The 26,673-nt window shown below is 60.8% G+C and overlaps 1 protein-coding gene across 2 annotated transcripts; it reads right to left on the bottom strand.

Annotated features, from left to right (window-relative positions):
- Window positions 1-1,556: 1,556 nt before the first annotated feature.
- LOC105487216 (nicalin) lies at window positions 1,557-25,600 on the bottom strand. Of its 2 annotated transcripts, none has more exons than XM_071087613.1 (15): window positions 25,322-25,600; window positions 19,012-19,202; window positions 18,310-18,454; window positions 15,434-15,528; window positions 12,566-12,646; window positions 9,492-9,595; window positions 7,277-7,365; window positions 7,016-7,155; window positions 6,483-6,661; window positions 5,263-5,350; window positions 4,885-4,923; window positions 4,646-4,809; window positions 3,907-3,960; window positions 3,690-3,768; window positions 1,557-3,529 (listed from the first exon to the last, which is right to left on the bottom strand). In XM_071087613.1, exons 1-15 carry the CDS (start codon window positions 25,503-25,505, stop codon window positions 3,470-3,472), a joined length of 1,692 nt encoding a protein of 563 aa, XP_070943714.1. In that variant the 5' UTR covers window positions 25,506-25,600; the 3' UTR covers window positions 1,557-3,469. The 2 variants fall into 2 exon arrangements, with proteins under 2 accessions (XP_070943714.1, XP_070943715.1); XM_071087614.1 differs by having other exon boundaries at window positions 4,646-4,806.
- Window positions 25,601-26,673: the final 1,073 nt, after the last annotated feature.

Below are 26,673 nucleotides of genomic sequence, written 5' to 3'. Positions count from 1 at the left end.
CTCGGTCCAGGCCACACACTGGTTCTGGAAGCATCTCTGTAGCCCGTTCTCTGCACTCCAGGAACACAGCGGTGGAGGGGGAACAGGAGGAACCCACCCTTCTCTGCCTCCACCTGGCCCAGCCCCAGCATCGCCCACATGCGCCAGCCCAGTCACCTCTACCTGGTACTAGGCTAAACCCTCGCCACCCCCTTCTCTCCTCCCCCAAGCAGCTGTCAGACGGCGCCCGGGAGCACCCAAGTCAGGGCCTGTCCCTCCTCTCCCCACAGCCCTCTATGGCTCCCACCTGCCTCGAGGTCAAAGCCCAAGTCCTCCCCACGGCCCATGAGGCCCTGCACAACCTGCCCCATTCCCTCCCCTCCCCACCCTCACTCCCTCTGCTTGAGCCACACGGGCCTTCCTGCTGTTCCTCCAACACGCCAGGCCCTGTCCTGCCCCAGGGCCTTTGCACAGGTGGGCTGTGCCTCCGCTTGGAATCCCCTCCTCCAGGTTTCGCCCCGGCTGCCTCATCGTTCAGGTCGCAGCTCAGATACCATCCCTTCCAGCCACAGTCCACAGGCTCCTGCCTCCCTCGGGGCCACTTCCTCAGCTGCTGCAGCCTCCCCACGCCGCCACCTCTCCCTGCTTCATCTTCTCACCAGCACATCTCTGCCTGTCCTCCTTCCCCGAGAGCACGGATCTCAGGCCAGGGACACATGGCAGCTCCACCAGTGTTTACTGAGTCCGACAACTGGGCAGGCCAGGAAGGGGCATGAACACTGGGCAGAACCTCGGAGGGTCCCCAGGGCTTCTGACCGGGAGGGACCAACCCTAGTTCTGCACCTGCTGTGTAGGCTCTCAGTAAACCTCTGAACCTGCAGTTGGGTTGGAAGCCGACTTCACACAGCCCACTGCCCGTGGTCCAGGGTTACAGAGTTCCCTCAGATTCATGTCCAAAAGAACCTCAGCCATTAGCCTCAACTGCAAATGGGATCTTGGCAGAGGTCATTAGTTGGGGGGGAGCATCCTCCTGGAGCAAGGTGGGCCCTGATCCAACGTGAGGGAGGTCCTTGGAAGACAGAGACAAGGCAGGGGCTGGAACGACGTGGCCACAAGCCGAGGACGCGGGGAGCCCCAGAAGCTGGGAAAGGCAGGAAGGACTCGCCCTGGGGGCCCTGCCCACACCCTGACTTTGGATTTGGGGCCTCGGAGACGCTGAGGGTGGATTTCTGGTGTTCTGAGCCCCATAGTTGGTGGTGCTTTGTGATGGTGGCCCAGGAAACAGGTCCACCCATTACCCACAAGACCCTGCACACAGACCCTCCCGGGGGAGGCGGGAGGAGGCAAGGCTGCGTGGCCCAGCAACAGCGGGTTTGGCCAGAGCCTCACTCTCCCGCACGGCCCAGCAGCCTTGGGCACAGGCCTGGCCCACGACAGGCCGAAGCCTCACTCCAGGAGAGGGCAAGTCAGTGATGCGCGCTTCACACAGCCCTGCCCCTACTGTCATCCCCTAGAGGAACAAGAACCCCCAACAGTTGTCACAATACAATCCTCGCAGCCCCCAGACCAGACACTGGTGGCGATCATTCAATATGGCTTTATTTTCTCATTGGCCGGCTGCATCCCACACCAGCCTGAGCCCCAGACGGTCAGTCAGTGCATCCATCCTGACGACCTGTCCGGGAAGGAAGGAAGGAAGCTCCCTCTGAAACGCTGGCCCGGCGGCACCCAGACAGAAGCCTGCTGGCTAGCACGCAAGCACTCCCCAGATTCTCTCATGGTGACAAGGTGGCAGCTGCCGGGGTCCCAGAGTCCCAGCACAAGTGCCCAGAGGCCAGCCGGGATGGGCCCTTGGGCAAGTCTCTGGAGGAGGCGGGCAACCCGCAGGGCAGACGGGGGGAAGAGGGTCCCCTGCTAACCTGGAGGAAAGTGGGGTGGTTATCCCCACACCCCTCCAGGCTGCAGGTTCAGGAGGGCAGAGGTGCTGGCCGAGGAACTGGTGGCCAACGTGAGAACCCCTGGTCCTATCTGGACAGAACCCCAGGTTCCCATGGGCCGGCCCAGGTCCCTCAGACAGCAAACACCTCCCTGGGCCACGAAAGGGAGATGGCTGTGGGTGCCCAGGCCAGGACTCGCCCAGCTCAAGCCCCTTCTTCCCCAAGTCTGCTCGGCACGCACTGCGTGGGTTATATTGCTAAAGAACGGACACGCCGGGGTCTCCCTGAGCTCAATGCGGGCCTCCTTCCCTCCCACACTCACACACGGCGCCTGGCCTGCGGGGTGGAGGGTTCTGTCCATGGCTTCGTGGGGGCCCGGACCTTCCTCTCTGAGTTCCAGGAAGGGTGGCCCCAGAGGCCATGCCAAGTGTCTCCTTCCCAACAAATGCTCTCACCTGACGCCCCCACCCTGAACACGTCCTTTCGATAAATGAGGAAGCTGAGGCCCAGGGCAGGGAGTGAGGAGAGGAGCCACCCGGCCTCCCCAGGCCACCTCCTGCCTCCCAGTCCTCCACCTGCACCCAGTTCCCCAGGGAGGACCGGCCGGCCGTGGCAAAGCCTGGCGGGCCTGGGGGCCCAGCACCGAGCCCAGGAAACACCAGGCACTGGCTCAGGACTCAGGGCAGGGAGCTGGGCCGGGGTCAAGCAGGTGAGGCCCCTGGGAGCCGGGCTGGGGCCGAAGAGGCACAGGGGCCGGCGGGACAGGCTGGGAGGAGAGGAGCGCGGGGGAATGGGGGTGTGCAGTGTGTCAGGGGTCGGGGAGGCAGGGGCCCTGCCAGCCCCCCACGAAGCAGAGGCTGTCAACGATGGCGTCAGACCCTGCAGTCGGAAAAGGGGAAGGCTGAGTGCTACGGATCCCCGACAGCCCACTGTGGAGGGGACGGGTCACTGAGACCACATGGGGGACAAAATGCTCCAGTGGGGCTGGAATCCTGGAACCCCAGGGCTGGCACTGCCCTCCTCCAGGCAAGAGGGAGAAGAGATAAATAACCATGTCCACGCCACCATCGGGGAGCGGGAGGGGATGTCCAAGGACAGACGCGGAGCAGGGAGCAGGCTGGGCCTGCAGTCCAGGCCCCTTGCGGCAGGAGGCGGTGGGCGGAGGCTGCGTGCGATCGGGCAGGGGGTCCCGGCGTCTCCTCTTTAATCGTGCATGTGTGCTGACACCGGACCCAAGGCGGCCGGCTCCCGGGACTGGGCGGCTCGTTCGCTAGTCCGTAGCCTGGCCCCGGGATGTCTCCCAAACTCTCCTCCAAGGAAGTTCAAAGACAAGGAAAAAAAAAGAATCCCCCCAGTCTTGGAGAGCAACAGAGAAAAGCTCTGTAATTCAGTGTTTCAACCACCGCCGGGGCGGGGAGAGGGCCCCTGTCCCCGCGGGGCCGCCTGGGGCGGGGCAGTGTCCACTCACTCGTGCTCGGCCCCAACGACTGGGGAGCGGCGGGGGCTCCGGCTGTGGGGGTGGCTGTGTCACTGTGTCTTGGGAGGTGGCTGTGTCACTGTGTCTTGGCCTTCACGAGCAGCCTCTGGACGGTCTTGTAGAGGAGGCTGAAGTGCTGGGGACACAGCAGGAGAGAGTGAGGACGTGGGCGGGGCTGGGGCCCCAGGCCATGTGACTCTAAGCTGAGCCAGGGGACAGGATGCACTCAGAGACATGCAGCCCAGCTCCTCCAGGTGGGCGGCCCCCTGCCCCGCCGGAGCCTGGGCACTGCTCACCTGGACAGCCACATAGGCCATGCCGAGGTAGGCAGCAATGCCAACGGCCAGGAGCAGGTCAAAGACGGCTGGCTTGACTCTGCGGAGAAAGCAGGGTCCCTGTGGTTGAGGACGGTGCGGGCCAGCAACGTGGCCCCCTAGACCCCCGTGGGCCATGGTCCCCTCCGCTGTAACCCACAAGGGTGAAGGGCTCCAGGCCCCGCTGGCCGCCACTCACCTGTACGCATTCATCACTTGCTTCAGCTGGTCGTAGAAGACAAACTCTGGGTCCCTGGGGAGAGAGCACTTTCTCAGGGGGCACCACTCTGCCCAGCTAGTTCTTATTTTTTAATTTTTTTTGAGACGGAGTCTCGCTCTGTCGCCCAGGCTGGAGTACAGTGGCCGGATCTCAGCTCACTGCAAGCTCCGCCTCCCGGGTTTAGCCATTCTCCTGCCTCGGCCTCCCGAGTAGCTGGGACTACAGGCGCCCGCCACTTCGCCCAGCTAGTTTTTTGTATTTTTTAGTAGAGACGGGGTTTCACCGTGTTAGCCAGGATGGTCTCGATCTCCTGACCTCGTGATTCGCCCGTCTCGGCCTCCCAAAGTGCTGGGATTACAGGCTTGAGCCACCGCGCCCGGCCAGGGTTCAAGTGATTCTTCCATCCCGGCCTCCTAAGTAGCTGGGATTACAGGCATCCACCGCCACACAGGCCTACTTCTTGTATTTTTACTAGAGACGAGGTTTCACCATGTTGGTCAGGCTGGTCTCAAACTCCTGACCTCAAGTGATCCACCTGCCTCAGTCTCCCAAAGTACTGGGATTGCAGGCGTAGCCACCGCGCCCGGCCCTCCTCCCATTCTCTCTTTGTATTTGCTCCACCTGGCATCCCCCAGGGGTGAGGGGGTGGGAGATGCAGTATGGGGAGGTCCCCCTAGGCCCCAGGCTGAACAGGGCCAGTGCGGAGCCCCAGCCTCACCGCTTGTCGGCCTTGACGTGGTGCTGCTTGACGTCCTTCAGGTAGCGGCTCAGGTGGTGCTCCAGCGTGCTGAGGAAGGTGCTGTCCTTGTCCACCAACTGCGCGGCCCGGGGCTGGTTGGTGAGCCAGTCCATCACCGAGTCCAGCTGCTCCTGCTGGATCTGCTGTAGGGACGGCAACAGTGGTCACAGCCCGGCCCCGCCTGCCTGTCCGCCCACTCGCTAGCCCGGCCCCCTTACCATCTGCTCCGTGAACACCGGCATGTCTGGCGGCGTCCCCTGCGGAGAGAGGAGGGGACAGCCCTGAGTCCAGGTCCCTGGGGCGGGGCTGGGGCTGGGTTTGGGGCGGGGCTGAGGCTGGGACTTGGGCGGGGCAGGAGTTGGGGCGGGGCTGGGCTGAGATGGGCCGGGGCGGGCCAGGGATGGGGGCGGGGACGGGGGCGGGGCAGGGGCTGGGGCTGGGGCGGGGCAGGGGCTGGGGCTGGGGCGGGGCAGGGGCTGGGGCGGGGCTGGCGCTGGCGCTGGGGCGGGGCTGGCGCTGGCGCTGGCGCTGGGGCGGGGGCGGGGGTGGGGCTGGCGCTGGCGCTGGCGCTGGCGCTGGTGGCAGCAAGGGCTTACCTTCTCCGTGAGGTTGTAGATGACTCGAGTCAGGGCCTCCGCGATGATCCTCGTGTTACGAGTCAGAGTCTTAGAATCCACCCGGGACCTTCACGATTCAAAAACAATTACTTAAAATGTGGACTTGGAGCCAAGCATGGTAGTTCTCATGTTTGTAATCCCCGCACTCCAGCCTAGGTGACAGAGTGAGACTCTGTCTTTAAAAAAAAAAAAAAATTAAGCTTAGCTTTAACTACTCAGCTGACATGCAGACGCAGGTTCACCAGGGGGCCCCCACCTCCAGGCCCCGCGCCCTGACCCGCCCCTGTGCGCAGGTGAGGCTCGCGCCCCGAGGCCTTGGTTCCTACTGACTCCGTTTTCTGCTTTTCTGGGATTTAAACAGGACTATTCCGTCCCGCTGGAAGAATCCATTCTGGGACCCAGGTGGCCCTCCTGGGCTGACCCCTGGTGGTCTTGAGAGAGCTCAGCACAGCTGGGACAGCCATGTGCCCACCTCACTTCCTGGCACTCTCCTGGCTGGTGGGCGACCGTCACCTCCATCCTTTCCAGGACTGAGATCACACAGGGACGTGCCCCTCCCTCCCGCCACGGGCTTCTGCAGGCCTCCGATGGCTGAGCTCGCACCTCTCCTGAGGGCCCAGTGACCTCAGAGCAGAGCGGATGAACGGGAAGGGTCTATGCCAGGCCTGCGGGCGCTGGGGGAGGAGACGGCGCCCACCTGCTGGTGCCAGGACCGGCCGGGGTGGCCAGACTGTTTCAGGCTCCACAAAAGCCTGCCCAGGGGCTCACATGACAGCAGGGAGACAGGCAGGACTCAGGGTCGGAGGACACAGGAAGCCAGAGAGACAGTGCCCCAGAGGGAGGCTGGGCAAGGAAGAGCTGGGGTGCCGTGGGGGGCCAGGCTCCCCGAGACAGTCGCCAGGGCCCTGAAGAAGCCCAGAGGCAGGAGCTGCTTTCTCCTAACTCAACAGGTGATGGGGTCTGGGGGTCCCACATAGGGCCATGACCCCAGGCTGCTGGCCTCGCCCTCCCTAGCCCCGGTAAGGAAGAGCTTGCGAATAGCCTGACCAAATAGCCGGCCTCGGCCACGCACCAGCCTCTTCCCCACGGCCTGTGTGTGGGGGCCGCTCCCTCCAGGCTCTCATGGCCCCTGGAGTTGTGACCTGTGGCTCAGCCCCCAGGAAAGCTCTAGGAGGGGCTGGGCACGCTGCCATGCTCACCGCACATCCATGATGCTGCTGCGCTGGCCGTCGCGGTGGCTCTCCAGGTGGGACAGCGTGAAGGCGGGCAGCCGGCGGATGGCGAAGCGCTCGTGCTCCCAGGCCAGCACGTCCTCCGCCAGGTTGATCCGCTTGTGCACCATGGAGAACCGTACCTCGGGGAACTGGTGTGCGGCCACCTGCAGCCGGAGGTGCCATCAGCAGAGGGCAGGCAGGGGTGGTGGCCCCCCAGGCCCACTCCCCAAATGCCCCAGGGGCCTCCCAGAACCTCCGAGGGTGCAAAACGAGGAGAAACCCACCTGCCCCTGGGGTCCCCTGTGAGGCCAGCTAGAACTCTGGTGGACAGTGAGCGCTGGGTAAGGAGGGACAGGGGGACACCCCGGGACAGAAGGCCCCAGCACAGCCCCGACGCAGTGTGCCCCTCAGAGCCCCAAGGGCAGACAGCAAGGACACCCTGGGATAAGACGCCCCAACCCAGCCCCGACGTGTGTGCCCCACAGGGCCTGGGGCCCATCCGTCAAAGGGGCACCCACCGTCTCCAGCTCCCGCAGGAAGGCGTGCTGTAAGGTGCCCTCCCGGGGCGGCTTGGACACGTGCAGGTGCAGGCTGCTGCCTCGGCCCACGGTGTCCAGGCACAGCACGAAGGCCACGTTGTCCTGAAGCAGGCTGGAGTCTGCAGGGCACCGAGAGCTGGCGGGGCGGGTGGGGACTGGGAAGTGGCCCCCAGCCCTCCCTCCGTGCCTCCCCACAGCACCACCCTTGCGGCACCCCCACCCCCACCCGGGGCCGCTCACCTGTGTGGTCCAGGTTGTCTTCCAGCCAGCGCTTGGTTCCCTGGTAGTTAAACTTGCCTCCTCCAGAAGCAAAGAACAGGAGGTTGTACCTGGCGGGGGAAGACCTGGCGTTAGCTTTGACAGGCAAGCACCTGGGGTGGAGGAGGGACCAGGCCAGGTCACAGGTCCCTGAGGAGGGGTATGAAGGCCTCCCCAAAGTAGGAAATCCTGACCAGTCCCTTACGGCAGGGCATGACCCCTCAGCCCTGTGGACACCAGGGCCAGATGGTTCTCGGAGGTGAGGCTGTTATGGGCACTTGAGGGTGCTGAGCGGCATCCCTGGCCTCACCCACCCCAAACTGGGAGCTTCCCCTAATGACAACCACAAATCACGCAGTGTCTCCCAGCAGCAGGGCCTCCCCACATTAGACCCCAACTCTAGAGGCTTCTCTGAGCCCAGGAGGAACCGGGGTGACCGACCAGTCAATAGACACCAGGAGGCCAAAAAATTAAAGTCTATTTACTTAAAGAAGAATAATAATTTTTTTTCTTCTTTTAGGACGGAGTTTCGCTCGTTGCCCAGGCTGAAGTGCAATGGTGCGATCTCGGCTCACTGCAACCTCTGCCTCCCAGGTTCAAGCGATTCTCTTGCCTCAGCCTCCCGAGTAGCTGGGATTACAGGCGTGCACCACCACAGCCGGCTAATTTTGTATTTTCAGGAGGGACGGGGTTTCACCATGTTGGTCAGGCTGGTCTTGAACTCCTGATAGGTGACCCACCCGCCTCGGCCTTCCAAAGTGCTGGGATTATAGGCATGAGCCACCTAGCTGGGCCAAGAATTCTAATGGAACACAGGCTGGGCTGTTAGAAGGGTCACCAGGATCAGAGAAGGAAACTGCTCAGCATGTCCCCTACCCTCATCCTCCCATGTCCGCCCCGGACTCTCTCCAACCCAGTCCCTTCTGCCCCGGAAACCCAACCTCTGCCCCAGCTGCCAGGAAGCCCCCGGGCCTGGCAGAAGCCAGCCCTGTTCACACATGTTTGAAAGCATGAGCTTCTCAAAAGGCATCAGTGGGGGGCTGGGGGAAGCGGTTCTGCAGCTTAAATAAAAAAAAGTTTTGGCTGGACGTGGTGGCTCACATCTGTAATCCTGGTGCTTTAGGAGGCTGAGGCAGGAGGATTGTTTGAGGCCAGGAGCTCAAGTCCAAGTTCCTACCTAAACCTGGACGTGACTCCCGGCGCCCTGTGACTGTAAGAAGGCTGAGAAACGTCTCAGCCACAGTGGCCCTGGCCTCTCTGAGCTGCTGACACAATGACGACAGCAGTACTGTCTCGGGAGCGGGTGACTGTCTGGGCCAGGGTCTCACCTGGAGGTGATTCTACCCACCCCGCACGGGAGACACAGTCATGTCTGGAGACATCTGTGGTTGCTACGTCTGGGGGCGCTCCTGGCACGGAGTGGGTAGCGCCCAGGACAGAGTCACCCACCAAAGATGTCCACAGGGCCACGGGGGACGAAGCCTGCATTCATTATCTGGGGAAAAATCGAGTCTGCCCCCTGCTTACACCAGACACCAGGATAAACTCCCGACGGGGCGGATGGTATAAACCGGGGGTCCCCCAGCTCCTGGGATTCACCTCTTCTCTCCCTTCCTACTCAGGGTGTGGATTTCAACGTGTGCAGCCTCCTGGGACCTCAGCGGGGCAGATGAGCCTGGGACAGTCTCTTGGGGCTCCATGGAATCCCCTGACCCAGGGGGGTCTCAACCACGGCTGACTCTGCCCCCAGCGGAGAGTGGGCGATGTCTGAGGACACCTGTGACCGCCACGACTATGGGGTATTGCCGGCATGGAGTGGGTGGGGGCGGGATGCTGTTCAGTGCCCTGCAGTGCCCAGGATGGCCGCACCCCAGCAAAAAATCCGGCCTTGCCCGCACAGGGCTGAGGGGATCCCCCGGTTCCAGGGCCCTTAGCCGGGAGTCTCTACCATTTGCAGCTGACAGCATCCCCAGCAGGCTCCTGGGGCGAGCAGCCGCCGGGCCCCGTGGGCCTCCAAGAGACGGAACCTGTGAGACCTCAGCTTAGCCCTCGATAAACAAGGCACCCCAATTCCTGGGCTAAGTCCCACTTCAGGGCCAGGCGGCTTCACAAAAACAGCTGCAGAGGCGCCTGGTGGGTGGCGCTGTCCGGCAGCGTGGCCCCCGCGCCCGTCCCCCTGCCCGCCCCTGGCACTCACGCAGCGTGCGTGCGCTTGTAGGTGTAGAGCCGGGAGAAGAGGCGTGCCAGCTCCAGCAGCACGGAGACGCCGCTCCCGTTGGAGTCCGCGCCCAGAGACAGCCACTGCAGGGGCGGGAGAGGCACGGTCACGGTCACCCCCGCCCCGCTCCCGCAGCCCCACGACCTCACTGCCCACAGCAGTTGCGGTCATCTCTCGGTCACCCCCACCCCGCTCCCACAGCCCCACCACCTCACTGCCCACAGCAGCCGTGGTCATCTCTGTGCTGTCCCCCAGCCCCTTTGCCATGTCCAGCGGGCAGCTGGGATCGTTCCCCCACTGTATTCAATCCCCAACTGATGGCCTGGGATCTGCAGGGCCCCGCTGAACCCAGGAATCTCCCCGTCCACCTCACCTCGGCCCGCACCCAGGAGAAGCCACACGCAGAGTTTGGAGCCCAGAGCCGGGGCAGATTTGCTCACGGAGGGCAGCGTCTGTCCAGCCCCGGTCTTTGTGTGGGATCCCCTCTGTGGGACCAGCCCTTCCACCCTCGAGCCCCGGCCGTGGGGAGACCTGCACAGCTCGACCACATGCCTTTCCTGCCCTCGGATGCACCTTTGTGATCTAAAGCAGCCTTCTCAGTAAGGCCACACTGCTTCTTGGACACTGCAATGGCTTGGGACCGTCCCAAGGCCACAGCATATAAAGGGGACCTCGGTGACACTGAATTCAGGGGGACAACAAACACCCTCCTCAGTGAGAGAAGCCAGATCCAAAAGGCTTTGCTCCCAGTGTAGGATCCGTTCATAGGACCCATCCAACAGGCCAGCCCACAGGTGCTGGGACGGACACGCACGTGCCGGGGTTGGGGAGGGGACCAGGAGTGACAGCTGATGGGGCAGGGCTGCTTTCTGGGGTGATGGAATGTTCTGGAATTAGAAAGGGGTGGAGACCGTACCACTTTGGATGTACTAAAACCCACTCGTACACTCTAAAATGGTGAACTTTATGTTTTATGATTATCTCAAAAAATAAATTTGGCCGGGCGCGGTGGCTCACGCCTGTAATCCCAACACTTTGGGAGGCCGAGGCGGGCGGATCACCTGAGGTCTGGAGTTCGAGACCAGCCTGACCAACATGCTGAAACCCCATCTCTACTAGAAATACAAAAAATGACCCCCGTACGGGCCAATTATTCACTGGCCGGGCGCGGTGGCTCAAGCCTGTAATCCCAGCACTTTGGGAGGCCGAGACAGGCAGATCACGAGGTCAGGAGATCGAGACCATCCTGGCTAACATGGTGAAACCCCGTCTCTACTAAAAAATACAAAAAACTAGCCGGGTGAGTTGGCGGGCGCCTATAGTCCCAGCTACTCAGGAGGCTGAGGCAGGAGAATGGCGTAAACCCGGGAGGCGGAGCTTGCAGTGAGCTGAGATCCGGCCACTGCACTCCAGCCTGGGCGACAGAGCGAGACTCCGTCTCAAAAAAAAAAAAAAAAAAAAAATGAGCCAGGTATGGTGGCAGGCACCTGCAGTCCCAGCTACTCGGGAGACTGAGGAAGGAGAATCACTTGAATCCAGAAGGCAAAGGTTGCAGTGAGCCGAGATCGCACCACTGCACTCCAGCCCAGTGACGGAGCGAGACTCTGTCTCAAAAAACATAAATAAATAATAAATTTAAAAAAAATAAATAAATAACATTTAAAACAAAAAAAGCTTCACAGGGGACAATGAGGACAGAGAAAGGCAGCGGGCGCGTTGGCTCACGCCTGTAATCCCAGCAGGTTAGGAGGCTGAGGCAGGTGGATCGCCTGAGGTCAGGAGTTCAAGAGGCACTGCCCTGAGCAGCTTGAGTTTCTGTGTGGGCCCCAGCGGGACCAGGCATTCTCAAGGCTGGGAGCCTGGCCCTCCAAGGGGTTGGGAACACAGCCAGGTAGCAGATCTGCCCTGACCCTCTGCACTCTGCCTGGTTCAGCTGATTTGTGTTCGAAGAAGGAGGCAGGGCCGGGTGTGGTGGCTCACGCCTGTAATCCCAGCACTTTGGGAGGCTGAGGCGGGTGGATCGCCTGAGGTCAGGAGTTCAAGAGGCACCGACCTGGCTAATGTGGTGAAACTCCATCTCTACCAAATATACAAAAAATTAGCCGGGCGTGGTGGCAGGCACCCATAGTCCCATCTACTTGGGAGACTGAGGCAGGAGAATCGCTTAAACCTGGGAGGCGGAGCTTGCAGTGAGCTGAGACTATGACACTGCACTCCAGCCTGGGCAACAGAGCGAGACTCTGTCTAAATTTTAAAAATAAATAAATAAATAAAGGAGGCAGGGTGCTGATTGACACAGTGGTTCACGCCCCGACCCCGCTCCCACCCAACCCGCGCTGAGCAGAACAGTTTGTGCCGCAGGCCTGAGACCAGGAACCTGCACCAGAGCCCTTGACCCTCGCGGACAGGACAGGCTCTGTCTAGGGCCAAAGCTGTTCCTGCAAACACCGTGGTTCACGCACAGGCCCTGCTTCCCTCTGGAGTCTGGAATCCCGGCATGGGCCAGGCAGCAGGGCCCACAGAACCAGCCCCCACAGGAACCAGGTGCTGGGTCTCTGGGAGCCTTGCTGGTGACGGTGCTTTGGGCTGTCGTCCCAGCTCACTGCTGGGGATGAGGCGTGTCCCATGGGACACAAGGGGAGAAGGCCTGGAAGCCGGGCCTGGCCTCCCCGACCCACTGCACACGCCTTTCCCTTCATGGATACTGCTCCCCGCTCTGTGGCCTCTCGCTGGGACAAACCACAGCCACAAGGAGGCCTCGTGCGGAGCCACGGCACCCAGCGCTGGCCTGACTCAGACTCCCTGGGCTCAGCCCCTGACACAGCCACCGCCGCACCCTGAGACCTGGGACCCCGGGGCAAGAGCCGGGCCTGTTTCAGTCCCACGACACCCACCCTAAGGCCCTTGTGGGGACCGGGATGACTAGCAAAGGTCGTCACAGGGTGAACCACTGACCCCGACCACCATCCCCCACAGGCGCTTTGCCTCGGCACTGCCTGGAGCCGGAGTCCAAGCCCTGTGGGGTGGGGGGGGATGGGGACACACATACGTACGGGGGCCACTCCGAAGGCGTCGTAGTGGGCCACAATGACGATGGTGGGAAGGTCCTCTCCGCCCAGCCCCGTCAGCCGCCCCTGTGGAAAGACAGCGGGGGAATGGCCTGGCTGCTCCTGGGGCAGGTGACCCATGTGTGGGGCTTGGAGACCCCTCCCCTCTGGACCACATGGGGCCCGTCCGCTGGGTGCCAGCATCGGCCTCAGCACTGAGGCCTACAGGAGGTGCCAGCCTCTGACTCTGGGAGCCCCAGGGAGCTCCTCCAGGGAGGAGGTGGAGCCAGGAACAGGGACCCACCCCTGCTCTGGCCCTCAGGTTGAAATCTTTAAAAATCGGGTTAGGAGGCCGAAGCGGGCGGATCACAAGATCAGGAGATCGAGACCATCCTGGCTAACACGGTGAAACCCCGTCTCTACTACAAATACAAAAAATTAACCGGGCATGGTGGCGGGCACCTGTAATCCCAGCTACTCGGGAGGCTGAGGCAGGAGAATGGCGTGAACTCGGGAGGCGGAGCTTGAAGTGAGTGGAGATCGCGCCACTGCGCTCCAGCCTGGGAGACAGAGCGAGACTCCGTCTCAAAAAAAAAAAAAAAAAAAAATCGGGGAGAGCAGGAAGATTGGTTTTTATAGGAACGGGGCTGAGCCCCTCAGGAGAATAGCTGTTTGTAGGAACGGGACTAATCCCCTCAGCCAGGCATTCGGATTCCTTCAGGATCTGTATGCACCCATCCCTGCCTCTTACCCCACCAAAGTCGGATTCCACTCTAGCCCAGGGGCCAGCAGACTTTCATAAAGGGCCAGAGGGGATATTTTTAACCTTGGGGACGAGATGGTGTCTGTTACGACTACTCAGAAACTGCCATGGGTGGTCTGCACATGCATCAGTTTGGCTGTGAGCCATAAAACTTTATTTACACAGCCGGGCGCGGTGGCTCACGCCTGTAATCCCAACACTTCGGGAGGCCAAGGCGGGCAGATCACCTGAGGTCAGGAGTTCCAGACCAGCCTGGCCAGCATGGTGAAATCCCCTCTCTACCAAAAATACAAAAATTAGCCAGGCGTGGTGGTAGGCACCTGTAATCCCAGCTACTCAGGAGGCTGAGGCAGGAGAATCACTTGAACTCGGGAGGCGGAGTTTTCAGTGAGCCGAGATGGCGCCACTGCACTCCAGCCTGGGCAACAGGGGCAAAACTCCATCTCAAAAAAAAAAAAAGAGAGAGAATTTCAAAAAATTAGCTGGGCGTGGTGGCACATGACAGTAATCCCAGCTACTCAGGAGGCTGAGGCAAGAGAATCACTTGAACCCAGGAGGCGGAGGTTGCAGTGAGCAGAGATCGCACCACTGCACTCCAGCCTGGGCGACAGAGAGAGACTCTGTCTCAAAAAACAAAAACAAACAAGCAGAAACTTTATTTACAAAAGCAGGTAGAGGGCCGGCGGTGGCCTGGGGACTCCCTGTCTGGCTGTGGGAGTCTACCTGCCGTTTTTGCAACACGCTTTTCCACTTGGAAATCCTTCAAAGGCTGAACTCCAAGCCCAGCGGCCAAGAGGGCTCTGCTCATAGGAGAAAGGGCACAGCCAGGGGAAAGGGAGTCGACATGGCCCCATGGGATCTGGAGCCCAGCGCCCATGCCACTGTGGAGTGTGATGCAGGTCAGGCCACGGGGTGCCATCGCGCACTAACTGGCGCTGTGAACGGGACCTGCCTCCCGGGCCCACAGTACAATCCAACAGGAACAAACAGAACAGCCGCCCTCAACAAGCCCCAGGGCTCCTCCGCCAAGGCCTGTGTATGGGGAGCCAGGGCCTCCAGGACGCTTTCCCCACCCCCGCCTAAGCCAGTGCTTTTCCACTCGGGCCCCCCTCCAAGGCCTGGGTCCCCAAAACAGCAGGCACGTCTTGTTCAGGGCTCCCCCAACCGTGAGACAACTCCACATCTGTGTGGACTCATTTACGCCCCTCACCGGCGCCGTCCTGTGGGGAAATGCTGGGGGAGTCCGCGCTTTCTCGTTTTTTTTTTTTTTTTTTTTGTTTGAGGCGGAGTCTGGCTCTGTTGCCCAGGCTGGAGTGCAGTGGCCGGACCTCAGCTCACTGCAAGCTCCGCCTCCCGGGTTCTCACCATTCTCCTGCCTCAGCCTCCCGAGTAGCTGGGACTATAGGCGTCCCCCAACACGCGCGGCTAGTTTTTTGAATTTTTTAGTAGAGACGGGGTTTCACCGTGTTAGCCAGGATGGTCTCGATCTCCTGACCTCGTGATCCTCCCGTCTCGGCCTCCCAAAGTGCTGGGATTACAGGCTTGAGCCACTGCGCCCGGCCTTTCTTGGGTTTTAAGGCCCCTGCTGGTGCTGCAGCAGCAGCAACGTAGGCTTCACCCTCTGGATCTGCCTCGATGATCTGAGCTTCCACACCGGCAGCTCCCCACCCTCTCTCGCTCTGCTGACACCAGGGGGTGCTCGGAAGGGTGTGTGAGGATGCAGTGTCTGGGCTGACGGGTGAGGTTCTGTGACGAGGGGAGGCTGGCGACCCTGCAGCCTGGAGGGGGCTTCCTGGGAGGGGCAGCTGGTGCAAAGGCCCTGGGGTTGGAGGAGGTGGCTTGGTGTGTGGGGGCCCACGATGGAAGGAAGGAGATGGACCGGGGGCTGGCAGGGGCCTGGGCGCTCCACAGAGTGACTCCCCAGCCACGTGAGAAGTTTGGGTTCCTTCAGCTGCCAGCTGAGGCACAGGAGGTTTTTGCCCGGGCAGGGGAGAGATCTGACCCCAGTTTCCCATCAGAGGCTCCCCTCTAGCATGGCTGAGCCGGGGAGCCAGGTGGATGGCAGGGACCCCTGGGGACGCGGCGCCAACGCCAGGGCGGGAGGCACTCACCTCCACGCTGGCGATGAGCCAGTCACTCACGGCCTTGCTCTGTACCCCGCTGGTGACCATCTGGAAGCCGTTGGCAGTGGCCGTACGCAGCAGTACTGGGGAGAGGGAGAGGGCGCGTCAGCCTCGGCCCAGCCAGGGTCCCAGCCAGGGGACGTCCCCAGCACCGCAGGTTGGGGGCTCGGGTGGAGCCAACCAGTCGCGTGTGGGGATGTGACCAGCAGATTTCGATACCATGTGATACCCGTGCTCCCCCTAGCACAACCTTCTCTCAAAATGATTCACATCTCCTTTCTGGAACGTTCTGCTGGGTAATTTCTCCTCCATGCCATTCTGATCGTTTCCTCTCGGGCCCTCAATAACAGCTGTTCACTTAGGGACTTAGGGTCAGGGCCTGCCCGATAATGCCTGAGTTCACAAAACTTTCTGAGTCTGCATTTCTGTGCTTTAAAGCGTTTTTTGTTTGTTTTTTTGTTTTTAAAGCGTTTTAAAAACACAACTTTATTTTTCTTTTTGAGACAGGGTCTCATGCTGTCACCCAGGCTGGAGTACAGTGATGCAATCATGGCTCACTGCAGCCTCTACCTCCCAGGATCAAGCAATCCCCCTGTCTCAGCCTCCCAAAGTGCTAGGATTACAGGTGTGAGCCACTGCACCTGGCCTAAAAACACAATTTTTTGAAAGTGAATATGGAATAAAAAGAAAATAACAAAACAAAAATGAAAACACAACTGTTGTGGGTATGTAAAATATGATTGGCCAGGTGCGGTGGCTCATGCCTGTAATCCCAGCACTTTGGGAGGCGGAGGCGGGCAGATCACAAGGTCAGGAGATCAAGACCATCCTGGCTAACATGGTTAAACCCCGTCTCTACTAAAAATACAAAAAATTAGCCGGGCCTGGTGGCGGGCACCTGTAGTCCCAGCTACTCGGAAGGCTGAGGCAGGAGAACGGCGTGAACCTGGGAGGCGGAGCTTGCAGTGAGTTGAGATCACGCCACTGCACTCCAGCCTGGACGACACAGCAAGACTCCGTCTCAAAAAAATAAAAGAGATATGATCACTGGGGGAAGCGTGCTCCTGGGAACTCTCTGTAAAATATATATATATATATTTTCAAGTCAGAGTCTCGCACTGTCACCCGGGCTGGAGTGCAATGGTGCGATCTCAGCTCACTGCAACCTCCTCCTCCCAGGTTCAAGGGATCTTCCCACCTCAGCCTCCTGAGCAGCTGGGACTACAGGCAAGCACCACCACACCTGGCTGATTTTTTAAATTTTCTGTAGAGACAGGGATCTTGCTATATTGCCCAGGCTAATCTTGGACTCCTGGCCTCGATCGATCCTCCTGCCTCAGCCTCCGTAAGTGCTGGGACAACAGGCGTGAGCCACCATGCCCAGCCCTCAACATCGTTTTTACCAGCCACGTAATACTCCACCAAGTAGATTCCTCCTTCAGGATGTAGTGAGCCAAGATCGCGCCACTGCACTCCAGCCTGGGCAAAGGGGTGAGACTCCATCTCAAAAAAAAAAAAAAAAAAAAAAGAAAAAGAAGATTCTTCTTTCCTTCTTCTCTAACTGGATACTTAAGTTTTTGCAGAACTATACTCTTCTGTTGCCACAACAAAAATGGCCATTGTCAAGACTTTTAACCTAGACCAGGGATTGAGAACGGTTTCTGAAAAGGGCCAGATAACACCTTCGGCTTTGCCGGCCGGATGGTCTCTGTTGCACCGCAGCAATTCAGCTCTGCTGCTGGGAATGCCGCCCTGGACTGTGCATAAATGAACGTGGCCCAGTACCAATAAAACTTTATCGACAAAAACAGGTGGCCCCTGGGCCGGCATTAGCCAACTCTGGATCTAGAATCTCACTGATCTGGCTGTGTAGGATAAACCTTTCTTTTTTTTTTTTTTCTTTTTTGAGATGGAGTTTTGCTCTTGTTGCTGGAGTGCAATGGCGTGATCTCAGCTCACCACAACCTCTGCCTTCCAGGTTCAAGTGATTCTCCTGCCTCAGCCTCCCAAGTTGCTGGAATTACAGGTGGCCGCCACCACGCCTGGCTAACTTTCTGTATTTTTTTAGTAGAGACAGGGTTTCGCCATGTTGGCCAGGCTGGTTTTGAACTCCTGACCTCAGGTGATCCACCTGCCTCGGCCTCCTTTTTTATAACTTGAAACCACAGCACCAAACGGCTTTTGTTGGGGCTGGGCCAGCACACACCTGCCTGCCGTGCCCTGCTCTCTGCCACCCTGGGCTCTGGGGCCTCCCTTCTCAGCCCTGCTACCCCAGTAGCTGACAATTGCCCTGGGCAGGCCCCTCAGCGGCCTCCTCCAGTTCCTCTTTCTCCCCACTCTCCACAGCAGCCAGTCCCATCCTTCCCCACCACAGGTCCCACCACAGAGCTGTGGGCTCCTGCTCTGAGCTCGCTGCCAGCGCCCCCGGTCACAGGGCTGGAGGAAAGAAAGGTGTGTGCCCCTTCTCCGCAAGAACAGCGCCGGCACACCCACACCGCCCACTCGAGGTGTGATGCTGAGAATGTCCTCGGCAGGTAGAGAACTGAAGAGATCCCCCATGTCTTTCATAAACCCTGAGGCCCTGAGGATGGGAAAGGCTCCCCTGAGTCCGTGGTTCTGGTCTTTCGTGTGCACAGAGCCAGTAGCTGGGTGGGGGACAGGCGGCTGCAAAAATGCAGAGTCCCAGGTCCCAGCCCGGAGGTGGTAATGCAGCAGGTCCATGCAGGGTCCAGGAACCCCCACTGTTAACCCCGGTGAAGGGATGCCTCACACTGAGGGTGGAAACAGCCCAGGGTGACTGCAGCCCTCGGGATGGGGACGCCTGCCCACGCCCACAGCCTCCGTCCCTGCAGCCCGGAACCCACCTTCGGCAGCAGAGGCGGAGCCCTGGGAGGCAGAGGCGGCCTGGGTCTGCTCGTAGATGGACAGCAGGGCCTCGTCCTCCACGGCAAAGTACACGGGGACGATGGTCTCCATGGCCAGCATCTCGGGCTCGATCTCCATGAATTGCTGTGGAGCAGACGCATGCTTAGGGAGCCGCTGGCCTGGCAGGGGTGGCAAGGTAGCAGGGGGCCCAGTGGCTGTCCCTGGAGGGCAGGCAGGTCCTCACAGCACGGCGTCAACCATAGGACACTCACAGGAAAGCAGGGCTTCCCCCCATCCCACCCGCCGCGTCTCATCTGCAAAAGCATCTTCACCCAGGGCACCTGCTGGATTCTACCAGCTCCTGTTCACTCAAGGCAGGCTCTCGCGCGCAGCCCTGTGGACCCTGGGGCCAGACCCCTCTCCGGGGTGGGGCCGTCCTGGGCACTGCAGGGTGCTGAGCAGCATCCCAGGCCTCCACCCACTCCACGCCAGGAGCGGCCCTCCCTGAACACCTCCGGTCATCACCCAGCATCCTCTGAAGACAGAATCACCCCCGGGGAGATCAACGGTGCAGGGGAACAGTCCATCCTACTTTCCAAAGGGCTCAGAGAGGCGAAGCGACCTGCCTAGGCTCACACAGTTGCCTCCGACTCCTGCCCCAGCTCTGGACCCGAGCCGGACGGGGCAGGGCAGACGCTCACCCGGACGACGTCCTGGGGCACGGCGGCCATGGCCCTGGGCAGGATGATGACCACGGCGCCCGCCGACTGCCGCAGGGCCTTCTGGTACTGCTCGTAGGAGAAGTCCAGTAGCCGCATGAGGACACAGCGGCGGCTCAGCACCTCTGCCGCCATCGTGCGCGCCTCCGTGTTCAGCACCGCGTTCCGCGTGCCTGTGGGGACAGGGGCGGGGTCATGAGCCTCAGCAGGTGGCCAGGCCAATGGAAGGGGACAGATCCAGGCCAGGGACCCACCCAGCAGCCCCAGCCCCAGCCCAGAACCTGGAAGACCTCCGACTCGAGAAGCTCCCAGGGTCCCCCCAGCCTGCACCCCGCACACCGGGTGACGGGGGCTGCAAACGTGTGCCAGGCCCATGCCCACGGGCTCAGTGCCACGCTAACCCTGGGACACTCTGGGATTTTCAGACCTCTTGAGAATCTTTGTTTTTTGGTTTTGTTCTTGAGACAGGGTCTCACTCTGGCGCCCAGGCTGGAGTGCAGCAGCACAATCTCAGCTCACTGCAGCCTCCATCTCCCAGGTTCAATGGACTCTCCCGCCTCAGCCTCTGGAGTAGCTGGGATTACAGGCGCCTGCCACCATGCCAGGCTAATTTTTGTATTTTTAGTACAGACAGGGTTTTGCCACATTGACCAGGCTGGTCTCGAACTCCTGACCTCAGGTGATTCGCCCGCCTTGGCTTCCCAAAGTGCTGGGATGACAGGCATGAGCCACCATGCCCAGCCCCTTTGAGAATGTAATGAAAACAGAGCCTCCTCTCCCGGGAGAAACCCACACTTCCCCACCCCCATACCGAAGTCCACGCAGGATCCTAGACCAGGGCTCGGCAAACCTCTTCTGCAACAGACCAGAGAGAGAGTATTTCTGGTCTGTGTCTCGACCACCCAGCTCTAAAACGGCAGGGTGAGTGCGGCCATGTACAACAGGTGGAGCTACATGCCAATAACACCCTATTACATAGGCCCAGGGCGGGCCGGATTCGACTCCTGTTACAGGGGGTCCCGGCTGGGGACTGTTCCCCTGAAGCCCATTCGTGGGCCCCAGGTGAAACCCCTGCGCTGAGCCACGAGACCGGAACAGAGCCCCTCTCGGGCTCGCCTGCTCTGGGTCTACCCTACCAGGCCTTGGACATTCAAGCTTTCTAGAAGTCCAGGGGCTGGGCCGGCAGAAGGCTCAGCAGCTCGGGCTGTGGTGTGCCTGGGGCGAGGTGGGGCTTCCCCGGACAACCAGGCCGTGGCTGAGAGCCTGGGGCTGTCACTCCCTCACGGGCTTCTTCATTCCTGCGGCGGTGGTCCCCGCAGTCGCCGCTCTAGAAACTCGCCAGGGCTCCTGGTTTCGCTGCTGCCGTTTGCTTCCTGGGACGGCTCTTCCCGCCTCTCTCAGCAAAACGTCCTCCACCCAACAAGACACAGCTCAGAGGTCCCTGCTCTGGGCACCTGAGCTGCACGTGCACCCCCCACTTCCTGCCCCTTCACCCCTGCAAGTCTCAGCACCGCGACGATCTACGTGCTGTCCACCGGCGATGGCCACCTGAGTGGCCCTGGAAGGACCCTGGATAGCTCCGGCCCCTCTAAAGGGGCCACCCGTGTTCAGCTGGGGCACGGGCCTCAGTGGACCACACGGGAAGCCGGAAATCCCGATTCTTACGTCACCTCGCCCAAATGTTAAAAGACAAGCAATGATCTAAAACGTCTCAGCGCCGCACAGGCCAACCCGACACCATGCAAAGCACAGAAGCAGACCTGACACAGGAGGGCCGGGTGCGGGCCTGACATGGGGGGCCAGGCGCGGGCCAGCAGGGCCTCCCATGTGAGACCCATGCAGGAAGCACTCAAAATCCCGATGCCCAGAGCCAACTCCGGCGTCCCCGTGGGAGCCAGCCCCACTCTGAAGGTGGATGCTGGGGGACCCTCATTCTCTCATCTCCCCACAGACGCAGCCTCTTCCCGGGGCCTGCGCTGAGCCTTGGGCTTGGGGCCGGGGCGTGCATGAGTCCCCAGCTCTGCTGTCCAGCAACGCACTGTCGGGGAAGCAGCGGGAGGGAAGCAGCCCTGCTCCAACAGGGCGTCCGATGGGCTGAGCTGGGTGTGGGGGGTGGACACGGAAGGGACACAGATCCCAGGTGGGAATGGGCAGGGTCGCGGGTGCAGCACAAGGAGGTGGGCACAGAGAACCAACTCCAAGGCCTGGGATAGAGGAGCCACAGGGGGCCACACCCCCAGGCCAGGCAGCCTCACCCCTGTTCCCCTCTGAGCCTGATGTCACCAGGCCTGCTGGGGGCCTTTCCTCTTCCCTTGGGAAGCCCCTCAGGGAGGTGGCAGCAAAGACCTTGAGGGAGTCCTTGGGGCTCCTGCAGTGCTGGGAGCACCCCTCCCCCGCACCCCACCTGCCCCCACGTGTCCTGGCCTCCCAGGGGTGGCTCGAATGCCACCTCTTTGGGGCCAGGGGATGAGGCCCACTGGCAGGCACCCCACTGTTCTCTGGGCCTCGAGTTCCTACAAGCGGGACGCAGGACATGCTTTAGGGAGCGAGTGAGGCCGGAGAAGGGAAGGAGCAGCGGCAAGTCAAAGGAATGGGGGTGGACGCCAGCACCCTGAGCTCCCTGAAGGCCACGGCCTCCCCTTTAGGATGAAACTCCGCCCATCTGGGCCCCGCCGCGTGTCAGCACCAGCCAAGGCCATGCTGCCCTCCGGATCCCAGCCTCCGCTCGCTTGGGGCCCAATGGCAAGGGCTCTCTGTGACCAAGGCCCATCTCCCCAGGAGCAGAGATGGCCTTGGGTGGCCCCAGCCTCCCTCGAGGGCCAGGGTTGGGCCAGGTGGCCACAACCTAGTGTGGACGCGGCCCTCTGTGGAGGTGAAACCAGCACCAACTCCCTCAGACCTGCGTCTGAATGGGCAGAGGCCACTTGTGGTGGACGCCATGGAGGGCAACGGGCATCCCGAGAAAAGTCACCAGTTCGCGTGACAGGACTGGACCTGAACAGTGGCCTGGGCCCCTATCTATCTATCAAGGGCCAGACGGCCAACCTTTCCCCTCTCAGGCCACAGGGCTCTGGCACAATCACTGAGCTCAGCTGTTTCTGCGTGAAAGCAGCCAGAGACAAGATGCCAATGGACGGGCATGACTGCATGCCAATAAAACTTTATTAACAACAACAGGCGGAGGGCCAGACGTGACCTACAGGCTGCAGTTAGCCGGCTGCCAGATGAAACAGTTCTGGCACGTCTGATGGACCTGACGGATCCTGGGAGCTGGGCACTCCAAGGGGTGCTAAGGTTCCCACCTCATATGGGCCGTGAGCTCAACGAGCCCCACCTGCTGTGAACGGCAGCAGAGCTGAGAAAGCCTTCACCCAGCAGGGCCAGAGTCCACTCACAGGAGAGGGGCGCTGCGCACCTGGCCAATGAGACCCGGATCACACCCAAACACAAAGGGCACCGCCCCACCCTGCGTCTCTCAACAGCAGCAGGAAGGAAACTGGGACAAGAATGCCCAGCGAGTAAGGGTTGCAGCTCCTCCCGGTGGGGGGCCCAGGGGTGAAAGCACACCGGGAAGATGGTGGTGGAGGGTGGCCTCAAACGCAGCACGCTGGGGCATCTCAAGGGCCTGTCCTCAGCAGGGCTCTGGTCCAAACCACCCCCAGTCTCTCAGGAGCGGCCACAGCGACACAGAGAGGTGTGCTGGCCAGGCCTTGCCTACCCTGCGAGAGCTGGGCTGTGCTTCCCAGGGCGCAGATGAGGAGCACGAGGCTGAGGCAGGGCGGCTGCCCCACGGGCTCCTCCACTCACCCCTAGAGCCCACGGACCAGCTGGGCGAATGCCAGATACAGGGAAAGCTGGGCCCAGCTTCCTCACCAGGAGAGAGAAAAGCTGGGGGCCAGGGATGAGGGTACAGGGGAGAAGAGGCCAATGAAAAGGAAAACTCGGAAGAAAACCCAGGATTGTGGGCAAAGGCCCCAGGGAAGCGAGGAAAGAGAGAAAGGACTGCAGGGGAAAGGGAGGGAGGCGCCGCCAAAAAGGGGCCGAGAGAAACGGGGAAGGAAATGGGGTGAACGTCAGGAGGCTGCGGAGAACAGGAGGCCACACAAGGAAATGGAAGAGACTCCAGGAGGCTGGAGAGGGGTCCGTCCCGCTGCGGAATGGCAGGACACCTGCTCACTCAACAGCCAACATGCATTCCCTGGGTGGGCGCGCGGGGAGAGAAAGGGGGTCCACACCCACCCAGGGACACTGTAGGAGCCACTGGATCCCACCTATCCGGGGGTGCTGGAGGGAGACCAGGTAAGCTGGGGGCCCAGGCAGGAGACGCCAGGAGTGTGAACAGGGCCTCAGAAGGGCCTGGAGAAACAGGGTATCTCGAGCTCTAGGAGTGGGATCTTTGGAATATAGACTGCCCTGGAAACCCCACGGGAACTGCTACGAGAGCCGCAGCCACGTGTGTCTACTTGGGTTTATCACCCTTAAGCAGCACTGGAAATTCTGCCCCTTAGTTGCACAGGCCACGTTTCGGGGGCTCAGCAGCCTCCTGTGGCTGTTGGCTCCTGTGCCAGGCAGCAAAGATGGAGGCGGTTCTACAGGATGGTGCAGATCAGGACCCTTCCCCCGGGAAAATCCCAACCAGTGTGGAAAAACACGGTCATTGCATTAGGAGCCCCTGCCACTCCAGCCCCTCCAGAGCCTGGGGCCTTGGGTTTACACCACCACTCTGGCCCAAGGGCGCTTCCCCTGGACACCGTGGACATTAGGACCGGATCGTTCTCTGGGGTGGGACCGTCCTGGGCACTACAGGGAGTTGAGCGGCGTCCCTGGCCTCCACTCACTCCATACCAGGAGCACCCGCAGTAGTGACAACCACAGATGTCCCCAAACATCACCCAGCGTCCCCTGGGTTGACCACAATGGCTCTAAATGAAAACATCGTAACTCTCGGGCAAAACAGGACCTAAGGCCAAAGTCTGGTTCCATCTCCAGAGATGGGCTCCCCAAGGGCTGCAGAGGCTGGGGTCCCCGCACCTCAGGCTGGGTCTGAGATGTGACGAGAGGACCAGTCCAGGAGAATCTGAGCTCGGAACTAAGGGGGCCGGGAGAACATGTGGACGGGACTCCTTTACAGGAGGGGCCAGGTCTTGACTTCCAGGGACCTGAGGGACTAGGCTGAAAAGAAAAACCAGGGACCAGAAGGTTCTGGAATGCCAGGGACAGCTATAGCCAGGAAAAGACAAGGGAATGTGGAATGGTCTGGACACTGGGGTCAGGGCCACGAGAGGGGGCGGGGCTGTTGAGTAGGAGACCTGCAGAATCCAAGGGCAAGGGGGGCTCCGCGGGTGCGAATTTGGAAGGGGATGAGGAAATCCTGGAAAGATGGAACAAGTGGGGTTCTGGGAAGCGGGGGTGAGGAGGCTGAGCTGAGGGGGTGGGTGTGCATCAAAGGCGGGACAGAAAGAGGGTCAAAGGGAACCCCAGGCGAGTGGACTGAACTGGGGACGTGGGAGGAGGCCAGGGAAGCTGGGCTACCAGATTCTGAAACCTGCCTCACGAACTGGGACCTGAGAGCGTCAGGCGTCTGGGGAGAAATGGGCCCTTGACGTGGGGACTGGTGACCAGAGCGAGAACACTTAGAGCGGGCTTGAATTTGGGCACTGGACAAAATGCACTTGGCACCCAGGGCCGTGGGAGAGAGTGGGGAATGCTGGACCACCGGGTCGGATGGTTCAGCCTGACAGAAATCAGTGTGAGGACCTTCAACTCCAAACGCAGTCAGCTAAAGGCGGGAGGCCTGGGAACACGGACGCGACCCAGGGGATCCGGAGACCAACCAGATGGTCTCCAGAACAGGGCCCTGGGCGCTGGAGGTCAGGACGGGAGCGTCTGCTCAAGTGAGCCCGGACCAGGAAGCCGAGGGGGCCGAGGGGGCCCAGGAGGGAGAAATTCGGCAAGGCAGGTAGACGCAGGCCCGGCTGGGGACAGGAGAGAGGGGACCTGGTGCTCCAGGGGCGCGAGACGCTTGGCCCGGCCACGAGTTCTGGGGCAGGGAGCCCCGGGCAGGGGCCGGGGACTGTGGGAGCGAGCGTGGGAGTTTCCTGGGCGCTGGGCAAGGAAAGCCGGGGGTCCAGGGCAGCCGGGGGCCCAGGGCGTCAGGGCTCTGCCTCGCCTGGGGCCTGAGCATGAGTCGGGCGGCCCAGGCTGGAGCTGGGGATCGGCCTGGGGCTGGCCGGGCCGGAGTGGCGTGGCCGGGAAGCCCGGGGAGCCCCGAGGGTGGGCCGGGGACACGCACCGTAGGGCTGGCCCTGCAGGTCGTACTGCTGCATGCGGTACACGGTGAACTCGTGCGCGGCGTCGGCGGCGGGCAGCGGCGGCGCCACCAGCAGTAGCACGGCGGGCAGGAAGACGATGAAGCCAAGCGGCAGGCACGACGCCTTCAGCATGTTCTCCAGCACCTCGCCCGCTTCCTCCAGCATCCTGGCCGGCGGCGGGGCCGCGCGGGGCGGCAGCGGGGACGGGACGGCGGCGGCGGCAGCTCCCGTGGACTCACCTCGGCATGGGTAGCCGCCGGGGTCCTACGGGCGCCGCGCCGGGCAGCCCGCACTAGCACTGAGGTCCTGCGGGCATCGCCGCGAACCGCCCCGCCAGCCGCGCTGCCTGTCAGGAATTGTAGTCCATCCGGCGCTCGAGGAGCCCCATGGGAGTTGTAGGCCCACTCTGGGACTCCCGGAGGATGCAGCAGGCTGTTCGGCTAATACTGCTGAGGTTTCACATAAACTCCCAAGTCAAAAAAGCAATAAAATGCTTTTAAAAACTATTTCGCGATATCACTATCTTAACCCTGTCTTTGGCGTAGGGGGAATTGGGGTGAGGGGCGAAAGGTGCGTACAGGACGCAACCTTCCGACCTGGAAGGAACTTGGGGCTAAAGGGAAAAGGAAGTGCCTTCTGGCGCGCTAGGTCTTCTGGGAGTTGTAGTCCCATCAAACAAACACAAAGGGTCACGGGAACTGTAGTCTTCCTGGCAGAAATTGCTGAGAAAAACAAAAATCACTTAGGACTCCCAAGGATGTAGATGTCAAACTCCACGAGGGCAAAGACTTTTGTCTGTTTTGTGCATATGATGTATCCTCGGCACCTAGCACAAGACCTGGCGCACGGCGGGTGGCCTATACCATTTTTGAATGAATGAATGAAAAATAAAAAGTCATGATAGTCAGTTCCTGAGGGAGGCCGCAGTAGGTTGTGGGACTTGTAGTCTGGAGCCCGTGGTTTGTGCGGGGATCCGTGGCAGGTGTTTATATTTATCTTTATTTATATCTGGGGCATACTTATACTAAAAAAGTATTTGTTACTCATCAGAAATTTAAAGTTAATTTCTGGGTGTTCCATGTTGGTCTTTTTCTAAGCTGCCAACCCTGAGAACCCAGTGTCTCAGGGCGAGAAGTAGCTAAGGAACGTCCCTTTGTACAGATGGGCAGACTGAGCCCCAGGGTGCAGCAGACAGTAGCTCTGGCTCTCAGCCATTATCATCCCAGACTCCGTACAGCTGCCTAAGGAGCCAGGGTTTCCTTTCTGTCCCAAGTGAGAAGTGGCATTTGTGCTGATTAAGAGCCTGGGCTCCGGCCGGGCGCGGTGGCTCAAG

The sequence above is a fragment of the Macaca nemestrina genome, chromosome 20, assembly GCF_043159975.1.
Source record: "Macaca nemestrina isolate mMacNem1 chromosome 20, mMacNem.hap1, whole genome shotgun sequence".
NCBI classification, from domain to species: Eukaryota; Metazoa; Chordata; class Mammalia; order Primates; family Cercopithecidae; genus Macaca; species Macaca nemestrina.
The sequence above is the reverse complement of the archived record's forward strand: the minus strand, read 5'-3'. Positions and strand labels throughout refer to the sequence as shown.